This window comes from Gavialis gangeticus, unplaced genomic scaffold (assembly GCF_001723915.1).
Source record: "Gavialis gangeticus isolate Ggan-Ray unplaced genomic scaffold, GavGan_comp1, whole genome shotgun sequence".
In the NCBI taxonomy this organism is placed as follows: domain Eukaryota; kingdom Metazoa; phylum Chordata; order Crocodylia; family Gavialidae; genus Gavialis; species Gavialis gangeticus.
Genome location: NW_017729034.1, coordinates 84,389,789 through 84,401,811, shown reverse-complemented (window position 1 = coordinate 84,401,811; position 12,023 = coordinate 84,389,789). Strand labels below are relative to the sequence as shown.

General features: G+C 40.5%; 1 protein-coding gene across 1 annotated transcript in view; it reads left to right on the top strand.

Moving 5' to 3' along the window:
* The window catches only part of ADGB (androglobin), a 360,063-nt gene extending 349,858 nt beyond the window's left edge, over window positions 1–10,205 (top strand). The window contains exons 33-36 of the mRNA XM_019527460.1: window positions 96–204; window positions 4,088–4,196; window positions 7,170–7,353; window positions 9,175–10,205. Coding sequence (XP_019383005.1) covers window positions 96–204; window positions 4,088–4,196; window positions 7,170–7,353; window positions 9,175–9,366 — 594 coding nt within the window. The 3' untranslated portion in view covers window positions 9,367–10,205. The remainder of the gene's footprint in view (window positions 1–95; window positions 205–4,087; window positions 4,197–7,169; window positions 7,354–9,174) is intronic.
* Window positions 10,206–12,023: the final 1,818 nt, after the last annotated feature.

The following is a 12,023-nucleotide window of genomic DNA, read 5'->3' as shown; positions in this document are numbered from 1 at the left end:
CCTGTCCAAGCTCCTTTGAGTATTTAAAGTAGGCCGGGGGGCTCTAATTAAAGTTATCTAAACTAAATCCTGAGTTTTTTTTGTTTTTCCTCTAGGCTTTTCAGGAGCGCATTCAGTTTATTAATAAGTATGCACGGAAAAGCTCAGCAGAGCCTGCAGCTGAAGCTGAAATTAACAGCATTGTTCCTGGTCCAGGAGAAGAAGGTACAGATTTAACTTTTCTGACAAACAAGATCTGTTTCCCTGTAAGAGTATCCATTTTATATATATTTAGAGAAGATATTATATAGAAATGAAAGGTCTATAAATCACTTAAGAATAGGTGTGAGCCCTAAAGCAGTGTTTTTCCTTGCGTCCCACATGCCCCCAAGAAAGACAGACATCTTGTTTTGGGGAACACAGAATGCAGAAAAATATTTTTCCAGAATTATGGTACATAACTCACCCTCCCTTTCCTGCTTACCAGAAGCTGAAACTGTAGCTGCTGCTGAAGAATGTTCTCTACAGGTGGATCTGTGATTTTGAAAAGAGCTAAAAACAGTCTGTAAGGCTGTGAAATAGGAGGAGAGAGACCAGGAGTAGCTAAAATGCAGCAAAATTGCTTGAACTTGATTATTGGAACATCAGGAACATTTAAAAGGAGAGACTATCATTAACACCTGTGGAGTGAAGAACATGGAGCCGTTAAGCCAATTGATTCCCACAGCTCCCTGAATAAAAATGCCACTGCTTTTGTGAGCAAGAATCAAAGTAGGGTGCTTCTGTTCTAGGCAGAAAGTCAGCTTCTCCACTTCAAAAACACACCCCAATTTTGGGGAGCTAATTTGGGGTACATGATCTAAGTAGATTAAATAGTGCAGCAGTGACTATTATGAACTGCCTTTCTTATTAAATGCTTATCAGTTGGAGAACATAGCTCTGATCAATGCAGGCTGGGATATTTAGCCTCTGTGGATAACCTCACTGACTTTTAAATATTTGAATCATTCTGATGTTATGCTCTCAAACATAACTTGCTTCTGGCAGTCTGAAACTTGCTTTTGATTGAGGAAAGTTTGTGAGAACCCTGCACTGGAATTGTAATCTTAACATTGATTTAAATGACTAATAAACACTTCAGAAGTTCATTTTATGTGTTTGGTGCAGAAGTGCTTTCTTTCTTGATTCAAAGTTTGATGTTAGAGGTCATAGCTGTAGAAATGAAAAATTAATACAGAAGCTGAAATATTCACGAAGGTTCTAGGACATTAATATCACTTGATGTTCATTTTCCCTTTTTAATCTACTGCTTATGAAAAGTGCCAGATTGACAGTTCTGGAAGATGAAGTTCTCAGGCCAAGGAACAGGACAGCATGTACGGCAGTGGCACAAGCATCCATAAATATCATCCAAATTTATTTAACTGGGAATATTTCTAGGGGTAGTTCAGTTTGCATTTCCTACCAGTGCTTATCCTCAAATGGAAATTACAACGTGGGTGAAATTGTGATGAAAGGGTTTTTTATCATCTCACTTTTCAGCTGCATTATTCTTAGCAATTAACAATACTGAGACCACAACACCATAGACTACCACTGAGTGTAATAACTTTTGGTAACTGTAATGTGGCTGGAACTTGAATTTGACTAACGTGAGAATTGTCCCATTCCTGAAACCATTAGCACAAGTGCATTTTCAAACAGCTAAGTAATTCTTATTCTGTGTTTCAGAACTAAAAGCAGAAAATGTACTCCGATATCCCTTATTCTATATGCATCCACTGCACTAACTACTTCTTGCATTGTAAATTAAGATGAAACATTTGGGAGTTCTTATTTCCTTTTAGTTTAGGTTGTAGGACATATACCTTCCAATCTTGAATTATGCAGTGGCAGCTTTTTATTCCACATAGCTATGCTCTCCCTGCCCTTGCTCTCTGAGTATGCTCAGTAGACTGCACTCTGGTTCTGTAGGAACCCTGGGAGAATAAAATCATTGAGGCATGCATGTAACAGTGTAAATACCAATATTTCAGTCACAGAATAAACACTAGGGGTGAACAAAACAGGCCATATTGGATTTGGATTCAGATTCAGCCCAAATCAGGGACAGTGATTCAATTTGTTGGTTCAGATCACTGTCCCCAATTTGATTTGCCCTAATCTGAACTTGAAGATGCAATGCTGATTCAGAGAATCAGTGATTCAGCCATAGACACAGCTTTAAATATTTTTTCTACATATCTCAAGGTGCCAGATGTGGCTCATGAACGCTGCAATGATGGGGTGGATGCAGCATCCCACAGGAGCACGGGGGGCACCCTGTGTGTTCGGTGATGAACCTGGAACTGGACTGGAAGTACTTCCAGTCCAATTCCAGGTCCACTGCCGAGCGCACTGGAGGGCCGCCCCGCGCACCCTCCCCCCACCCCTGGCTTGGCAATCAGCCTCAGGGGGACCCTGGGTGCCCTGACTCAGGAGGCTCCAGTTGCCAAGCAGGAGAGGGGAGTGCCCAGCGTGCTCCCTGGCAGACTCGCAAGTGGACCAGAAGTGCTTCTGGTCCACTTCTGGGTCTGTTGTCGAGCACACTAGGGAGCCCCCTACACTCATGTGGGATGCTCCATCTGCCCCAGCATCTCAGCATTCACAAGCTACCTGGTACCTTGAGATATGTAGAAAAAACATTTAAAGCGGTGTTTGTGTCTGAATCATTGAATCTTTCCAAATCTCTCCAAATCAATTCAGAGGGTTCCAATTCAATTCAGAGAGATTAAAGGGTCTCCTGATTCGATTTTGATTTGGAGATTCAGCTGCCAAATCTCTGCCGAATCAAATCAGGGACTGAAGCTTCACACAGCCCTAATAAACATGACTAACAAGGGGAGAAAAATGAGAGAACTTCCACCTTTCAGTACACTAGCTCAGGAATTTCCCCAGGGAGTAGCAGACCTCACCCACAAGAGAACTGAAACTGCATCTCCTAGTTCCCAGAATCATCAGAGCACTCTTTAACTCACAGTTTAATCTCTGTGCTCAGAGGGACAAGACAAGAAATAACCATCTTAAATTGTAATAACAGAAATTTAGATTAGTATTAAGAAGAACTTTCTTATCATAAAGCTGGGTAAGCACTGGAACAGATTGCCCAGAAACATGGAAATCTCTTTCTCTGGAGGTGTTTAAGAGCAGGTTAGACAAACACTTGAATTGGATGGTTTAGGCAAGGATGATTCTGACTTGAACAAGGGGTTGAACTGAATGACTTCTTGCGATCTCTTCCAGACCTATTTTTCTATGATTGTAGAAAATATCTTCTCATTCCTTGCTGTAATAAATCAGATAATGATGTTGTTTCTATAAAACTATGATTATATCTTATGTCTTGAAACTGTAATTAAATTTACCACAAAATACCATTATGTACCTATTTAGAGAGGGCTCAAATTGAGATCTCAATAGCCCATGTGTTGGGGGTGCTCAGACTTAGGAATGAGTTGCATGACTGTGCAAGAAGGATCAAGGTAAAACTGAAATCTGACTGGTCTTGACTCCTCTTCTTCACTATATCCCACATTTATTTTATCCTTAGATTTTTGCTTTGGAGCCTTCGCTACTTACAGTATTATGACATTCTTTCAACATTACCAATATAGTAAAGATTGGAAAAAATGTTTCTGTCATAACCTCTCAGTATTAGTGGACACTTTTCCCTTTGAGGCCGGTAGTTTCCTAACTTAATCTCTTCCCAGAGGTGTCTTTTTTTAGCCATAGCAAAAATTATTCATCCACAATTTAATTGAGTGATATTTGAAGAGCGCACTGACTCACTGTAAAAAGCAATGTGTTCAGCAATTTTAGGGATAAATAATAAATTGTCTATACTCATTATCCTTCCTGAATAAGGTAGGTTTTCCTACGTTTATGCCTCAAATGGATACATGTACGATACTTTCCAATTTCTGTGAGTCTATAATGATACTATTAGAAATAGTAGTTAAATCTCAATTGTTCTTCTGCTCAAACTTTAATAAGAGAAGGAAACAATATTATAAGGAAAGGAAAGAAAACTCTCCTGCCAAAAAAATAACCAGATAAGTTTCTATTTTAGATGCAGTTTCTCCTGTGCCTGAAAAAAAATCATCACCAGCAGCTGCTGATCCAGTCTCACAAGTTCAGCAAAAAGAATGGGAACCTATAGACCTTACCCCCTATTTCAGGTAAATTGCAGTAAGTGTAACCTACAAAAGCAACATTAATGCAATATTATGGTTAAAATTATAATATGAAACTTCAAAGATGTCTTATATTGTTTCCACAACTGTAACTCATTCTCAAGTGTGAACAGTAAATACTACAGTATTTTGTATCAATATGTATGACATTAATCACTATTCTTTAACTTACCTTGCCCAAACCATAACTCTGTAGCATAGTGTACCTTTCACAGTAGTTGTAGAAGCTGTGACACATTCAGGGTACATACAGACATTCAGGGAAGCTATGGGGAAGTTGCACCATAAGAGACTCTTTGGCAACCGTCGATCCTTCCAGATCATGGTGTATGCATGACAGGTCACCCAGACCTTCGATGCATATGCCATCACAGGCAGGAGTTTGGAGGAGTGGAAGCTTCCCAGACAGGGAGGTTAGATTGAGTTAAAAACAGCCACTTAATCTAAAGTGAATCAGGATGGGACGGCTAGCAGGGAAGCTTGAGGGGATTGGGAAGGCTAGTGGAGTCCACAAATGAGGGTTGCTGGGAACTGGGAGGGCTTGGTGGAATCAGGAGGAGAAGCAGAGGCTTGAAGTGGGGGAGGGGGTAGCTAGTGAGGTCCATGGGGTGTGGGTTGGTGGGGTCCAGCAGGGTGTGGTGAGATCAGGGGGGACTAGTGGCATCTGCAGTGTGCCTTGGGGGGTGGGGGGATTCTCTATCTCCCTCCTTCAGGGCCAGGGGCTATTTTTAGCACCTGGTCCCCCACCCCTAGATGGATAGCTCCTGCCCATGAACCTACCCCGCCATTTCTGCCTGCCCCTCTCCCCACCCAACTTACTTCAGTCAGCTTCCAGCACCAGGAAAAGCTTGTGGGGTGGGGGTTTGGCAGGCTTGCGGGGGCTGGCTGGACTGCAGATAAAGGTTGTCCATCTGAAGGAGGGGGCTGGGGAACTAAAAATAGCCCAGTGCCAGGGGAGCAGGTAGGAAAAGTGCAGCCCTAGGGCTGGGGCCAGCATCTGGGCTTTCTCAGCCCCAGGGCTATGTTGGGAACTATACAGAAGTTTAGTTAGTTTGGTCTTGCTGGGCTTGATCTAAGTTAAACTGCATCTGCGGTAGAGTTAACTTAGATCAGATTGGTCATTTTCAGATTGATCTAAATTTTCTGAACTTCTGTACAGTTCACACTTAGATCCCTAGTTAGGTCAGTCTAAGTGTGAGGTCCACACCTGAGTGAATTAAGTTATATTGGGTGGCCATTTTTAATGCAGTCTAGCCTCCCCCTAACCTCTCCAAATGTCTGTACCTAGCCTCAGATGTCATTTTCATGCTGTGAAGCCAAAGTAACTCTACTGAAGTCAGTAGTTATTAAGCCTGTGCGAAGCGGCTGATATTCACTTCAGATTCGGCTGATTTGGGGGACAGTGATTTGATTCAGTGGTTCGAATCGCTGTCCTGAATGGATTCGGCTGAATCTGATTTGGAGATTTGGCTGGTGCCAAATCTCTGAATCTCCAAATCACCAAGGCCCATCCCATGCCTCTTCTCCCAGCCCGTCAATGGCTGCCCCACCCCGCCCCAGCTCCTGGCACTTTGAAAAAAAGAGCCCTGACTCACCAGGTGCTGCCCTGTGGGGGGCGATCCCTGCTGCCTTCCACTGCCTCATGCTGTGTGGTGGGCTGTGTCACGAGCCCCCTGAGCCCCCCTCGCTGTCCTGGCCCCCCCCATAGCTGCCCCGCCCACCACAGCTCTGGCTCTAGCTCCCTGGTGCAGCCAGTTGGCACTGCCCGAATCATCGAAGCTCTCCAAATCTTTTCCAAAGATTCAGACAGCTTCAGATCAATTCGGACATTTTTATTGGTCCCCTGATTTGATTTGGATTTGGAGATTTGGCCAGCGAATCTAGCCGAATCTCCTCCAAATTGAATCAGCACCCGAAGCTTCGCGCAGCCCTAGCAGTTATCCCATGCTTAGTATATGTGATGGCAAAATTTAGCCCTTCTCCATAAACTCCCTGACTTTTCTCTGTTACAAAATCTGTTCCTTCCTACATGTTGTTGCAATTACTGTTCTTAGTTCAACAAACAACAGAATAATTTCATTAGTGCACAGTGTGAGAAGCAAGAATTTTGGGGGGTGATAGTATATTTCAATGTATTTCATAATATTAAGAATAAACATGGTTAGTTAATTTGCAGTAGGTCTGTGCAATACAACATTCAGGCAGTATAGTTAGCAAACATGTATGTTTAATGATAAATTTAATAACCAGATCTATCACTGTAATAAACAAATGCTTTATGGAGTGTCTTAATGTGTTGTCTAGTTATTTGTTTAGCTGATATACTGCACATAGGCCTCAGTACAAGAAAGCAGCAAAGCAAGTGTATAAATTCATTCCTATTCAGGACAGTATCTAAGAACATAATTGACTTCCAAAGGATTTAAACACATGCTGGATGCTTTCTTGAATATGATCTTTAATTGAAGAGGAAACTGGCATAATTAAATTAATTAAATGAAGACAGCAGAAAATGTCACACACTCTTCTCAAATACTTTCTTTTTGCTAGGATTATGTGCTGTCTTCAGTTCTGTATAGTGTGTTCATTGCTCAGTATATTTTTTCAAACTTATCAAGACAAATTAACTCTCCCTTGAGGACTACCAAGTTTGAACTTAAAAAAAAACTGACATTTTCCTACTTTTGTGATGCTCACCCAAATAAAACTTGGGAATAAACACAATTAACAAAAAATGTAAAACAGGGAATCAAACCTGAAAAATACTGGTTTAAAATGTTTTGCCCTCCCCAAATCACGGTAATTTCTAAAAAGGGCATAGAACAAAAGTTACCTCCTTAATTATACTTAGGATAATAGTGTGGATGTACAAGTTAAATATATTGGATGTAGGTGTTTAATCACCTAAGAGCTATACTGCTTCTGAAGTGAGACAAATATTCTTTGTATTTCCTACAGAGAAACAATGCCTCAGCCTGTGCTAAGAAACGAGTTTATCATTCAACAGCAGGAAATGCGTAAAGCAGAAGAAATCAATCATTTTAGGGAACTTCGAGAACAAGTTCTGCAACAGAGAGAAGAAGACCAAAAGGCTCGCATTTTATTGAAACAAAGTATGCTTGAAATGTATGAACATTTACAAGTAAGTTCACATATTCAGTAATATTTACTGTGATTTCCAATCTAGATACCCTCCCCACATTCTTTTGAGTTGTATAGTCAGGACTTTGTTAGAAAGGCAGTTAATGAGCTTGGACTTTCACTAGTCTATGGTTTAACTTAAAGATTCTGGAAAAATATTGTTACACCATATTGTATGAATGACACCTGATGTATCTTTTGAGCTATCACTTTCAAATGGCATTATTTTGGAAATAAATGAAGTGAAATGAATCACTTTGGAAATTAATCAAAGTAAAAGAAAGGTGAGTGCTTAGACAAATGTTAAATAAATCGTCTCCCAATTTTTGAAGAACTGTATAGTATTTTAAGTAAGTATATGTATTGATAATAAAAAAACCTAGATAATTTGTGACAAAGGACAATCACTGCCCATATTTTCAGAAAAGAGGCTGAAGAACACAATATTGGTGTTCTGCAGATTTTCTGCAATCTGCATAAGGCCAAACCAACACACTACTGGGATTATTTTACTTGGATGGAACCCGGCTACAAATAATACACTCAGCAGGTGGGACAGCATAACTGATAAATGTCAAAGTTAAGATGAATGTAATTGATTTAAGAAATGAAACTGGTAAAAATACAAAATCAACTCAATCTTTAGGAGACAGTAAGAACAGGACTTTTGATAGAACAGGATTTTTGGTAGCCAACTCCAGTGAAAATGTCTGAGCAATTGATTTGTTGCAGTCATTTTAAATTTCTCCTTCAGACACACTGACTGACTGGCAGTGGTCCCTCTGTTAAGAGTGAAGGGGAACTTGTAGGTCTGGTTCCATGATACATGTCAAGATTTTCAAATATCAGTAAGGATTTTGTGTGTCTAAATATTTAGGTTTCCAATTCAACCCTAAGTGGCCTGGTCTTTAAAGGTCTTCTCTGCAGTTTCTAAAAATCAGGCCCCTTTCTGATGTCTTGTTTAGAATTCAAATGCATTTAGTTACTTCTCAGTATCTTGGCCTCTCTAATCACGCTCATGTAACATTTTATTTCATGGGTCTTGGAGATTCTACAAAGATGATCGAGTGTAATGACTCAGTGTACAGATGCGGTATCTGAACATGGAGAGGTTGAGGGGAAAGCTTTCTAATCAGAATTTCTTACAACTGAGGCTGTTCAGTCATGTTTGAAAACTCCACTTGTGCTGCAAAGTACTTTTGAAATTTTTATCCTAACTACCTTAAATCGTAGAGCATTTCAGTGACAGAAATAGGATTGGACCAGGAGCCCAACTAGTCCAGTGCCTGATCCTACACCCAGCATTAAGAGCAGAATTCTGTTTCTACCAAGATGTGTGCTATTCACAGAGTTTTTAGATTTCTCAGGCCCCTAGCACACGTTCATTTAAAGGCTCCATGGAATCTAATCCTCAGCCCCAAAAATTGTTGTGCCTCCTGCCCTGCCACACCTACATTGCAGGAGGCACCAATTTTGGGATTGGAAATCAAATTCAAATCACACCCTTTCAACTTGCTGGAACATAAGAAGTAATCAAGATCTTGGGCTCCCCCTGCACCAGCAAGTTGAAAGTCAGGTGCCTACAGGTTATCAGTTCTGACTCTACTGGGGTCTCCACCAGTCCTCAAGCTGGGACCAACAATCAGTTTTGTCCCTAAGAAAGGACTGTGAGAAATGAATGAGTGATGAGCAGACAAAAAGAGAAACCTTCTACTCATGCCTATAAAACCATAATACATTTGGAAAATAACAGAAGTATGGGTATACTTAGAAGGGTATGTGAATTCATTGTACATATGAACATTCATTTGTTTTTGGATAGGAATCCTTAGATGAAGCACGAGGCAGGGTTCTCAGTGCTCGGGAAGCATACAGAAGTAAGTTACTAGAAGCTGAGCTCAAAAAACAAGAAGCCCTGGCTACTGAAGAAACAGCCCCTCGAACAGAGCAAGAGAAGAAAAGCCCAGATGCACAGAAAAAAAAGCAAGGAAAAAGTGCAGGGAAAAAAAAGTAACTTTGCCTAAGTTGTTGGCCATATTGTCTTCTTCATTGTTGAGGAAAGATAATCCATTTTTAATGATGAAAAAAGTATTCATCTTTTTTCTAAGGCAAAATGTATTACCCATATAATAAGCTGTCTCTCTCATTCAAGTGTTATTACAAATTCTTCTAGTATTTTTTTATCTTTTTAACATGAGATATTTTATGGTTTGGGTATTATAAATACTATCAGTATAGTCTGTGTTTTACTGCAATAAATTTTTGCACTAAAATATTCCTATTGTATCTGGACTTTTATCCCATTACTATCATTCCATTTTTCAGCTCAAAAAGGTACCAAGAATGAACTGAGAGAGGAAAATAGTGCCTCTGAAAGAACTAAATCAAAAGAAAATGCCTATTGTTCTTAGTAGGACAAACAGATTCAAGAGACATTGCTTAACTATATTGATTTCTAATTTAAAAAATTTCCAAATCTCCAGCTGCAAGAGTGAACCAGATCCTTCTCAGGGTTTATTCTATTGACGTCGCGTATCTTAAAACAGTTAATTTGTTCTGTTAGATTTTAAGTCTGAACGTTGCATACCATGAGCTCCTGAAGTTGATGATGATTTCTGTTATGTATACTGAGTGAACACCATCACCCTGTTTTATTTCTATGTCTTACTAGACACCCCCAAACTATTTGTATACTGTAACAGTATTCCTTTTTTAACTACACGGCCAGCTACTTTTACACCTTACAGTGCACTGGCCAAATTTGACTCCCATATTACAGTTTTCAGAAGCCACACGCTTAGTTGAACGTTCATTTAAGGAGTGATGTTCTCTAATAATACAGTTTCTGCTCTTTATTTACAGTCTTGTTTCTTATTTTACCATTGTAGCTTCATTGATTCATGTGATTCATGTCCCCAGGTCATACAGTACAGGAGCTGCTAAGTTTTCCCTTACAGCCTATGGAGCCTTGATTGGAGTTTAAAGCTGTTCCTTACAGGTAGAAACACTAGATGTGTGCAGTGTCCTCCTCCCTGAGAGCTGAAAACTTTGCTGGGAGAGCTGCTTTTATAGGTGTAGAAGACCACCCATGTACACATATATATTGTCACCATATGTGCACTCCATAGGTAGCAAATTATAGCCAGTAGCTATATGTTTGAAAGTTCTGTTAGACCTAGATAGCTGTAATAAGTGACTGAAATAATAGTGAGAGCATCCACCCATAGGGTATCTCCTCTATTGGACTCAACTTTATGTTTTTATGAGCGCTTGCAGAATAAGCAATTCTTCCTTTATTAATAAACCTGACTCCCACTATTTTGGTTACCTCCCACGGTAATTAGCTTCTCACCAATTGATTTGAGTGCCTCTGTTTAATGTCAAGTCAGAGAGTGACTGGCATTCTGTTTCCACCCCTGCACCTCCTCCAAAGAGACTATCTGCATTGTAGGATCAGTCTCATCTTAAAAGTGCTCACTGTAAAAACAATTTATAGTCAGCTTTCACTAAATAGCCCTCACACCATTTGGACAACCAACTGGGAGCAACTTAGAGCAGTGGCTATTAAAATTAGTCAGAGATGATCCTAAGAGGTCAGATTGCAGTTATATTCTCTGTTCCTTCTTTCATTTCCCTTCCTGGTGCATTCCCATCCATCCCCTTGTGCTGGGGTCAGCAACCTATAGCCTATGGGCTGGCTGCTGCCTGTGGAGCCATTAGATCTGGCCCATGGACCTGGGGAACTTTGGTAGGATTTTGGTGGCAGGGCGCTTTGAGCAGGCTCCGCCACAGCTAAACAGCCCAGAGTTAGGTGGTGGCAGGCTTCATCAGTGCCATGCTTATGCAGCTGGGAAAAGTGCAAGTGGTAGCCTAGCATCAGCATGCCTCCAACCTGAGCCAGGTCATTCCAGTTTCCCACCACTAAAAGGTTGCTGACCACTACCCTTGCTATTTGCTGGCCTCTCCAACACCCTTCTCATCTTAAGCATCATGACTCCCCCTCCACTTGTTCTGTTACGTTCCTTTTCTGTTCTATACCATATCATGTGAACTTACATACAGCTTCTGTAATGCCTGTTCTTACCTGTCCACTGCTCTAAACCTTTGATCTAATTAATTTTGTGTATATACTCAAATATGAAGTATCCGACCCTAGAAACTATGAAACTATGAAACTATTTCTGATCTTGCACTGGCAGCTTATATTGAAGAATCAGGAGTCTAGTACACCATGCTTTATTTGTGCAGGCTGCAAATGAAAAGCTGTGTCAGTGTTCTGCGGTACCAGCTCACTTTGTTCTCTGCATTTTGGAATACAGCTGTATTCTCCATGATATCCAGTACCGTTTCCATGGCAATGGCACGTGTTCGCCTTTCTTCTTGTGTGATTCAGTGATGAGACTTCAGGAGAAGATGAGGCTGAAGTTATATTCTTGATGTCACAGTAAATGCTAGCATGACATTCTGTTGTAAAAATCGAACCAATTCCAAAAAAAGCCCCCAGCCCTCCATCAAAACAGATACATAAATGTCAAGAATTATATTAATCCATTTGATGGCCATCAGTCACTGCATGTAATACAGTTACAGAGCTTAACTTGTAGTCACAATGTACTCTGAACTTCACCATCAAACTCAGTTCTGTTGAGATATGCATAATCCTAATTTTCA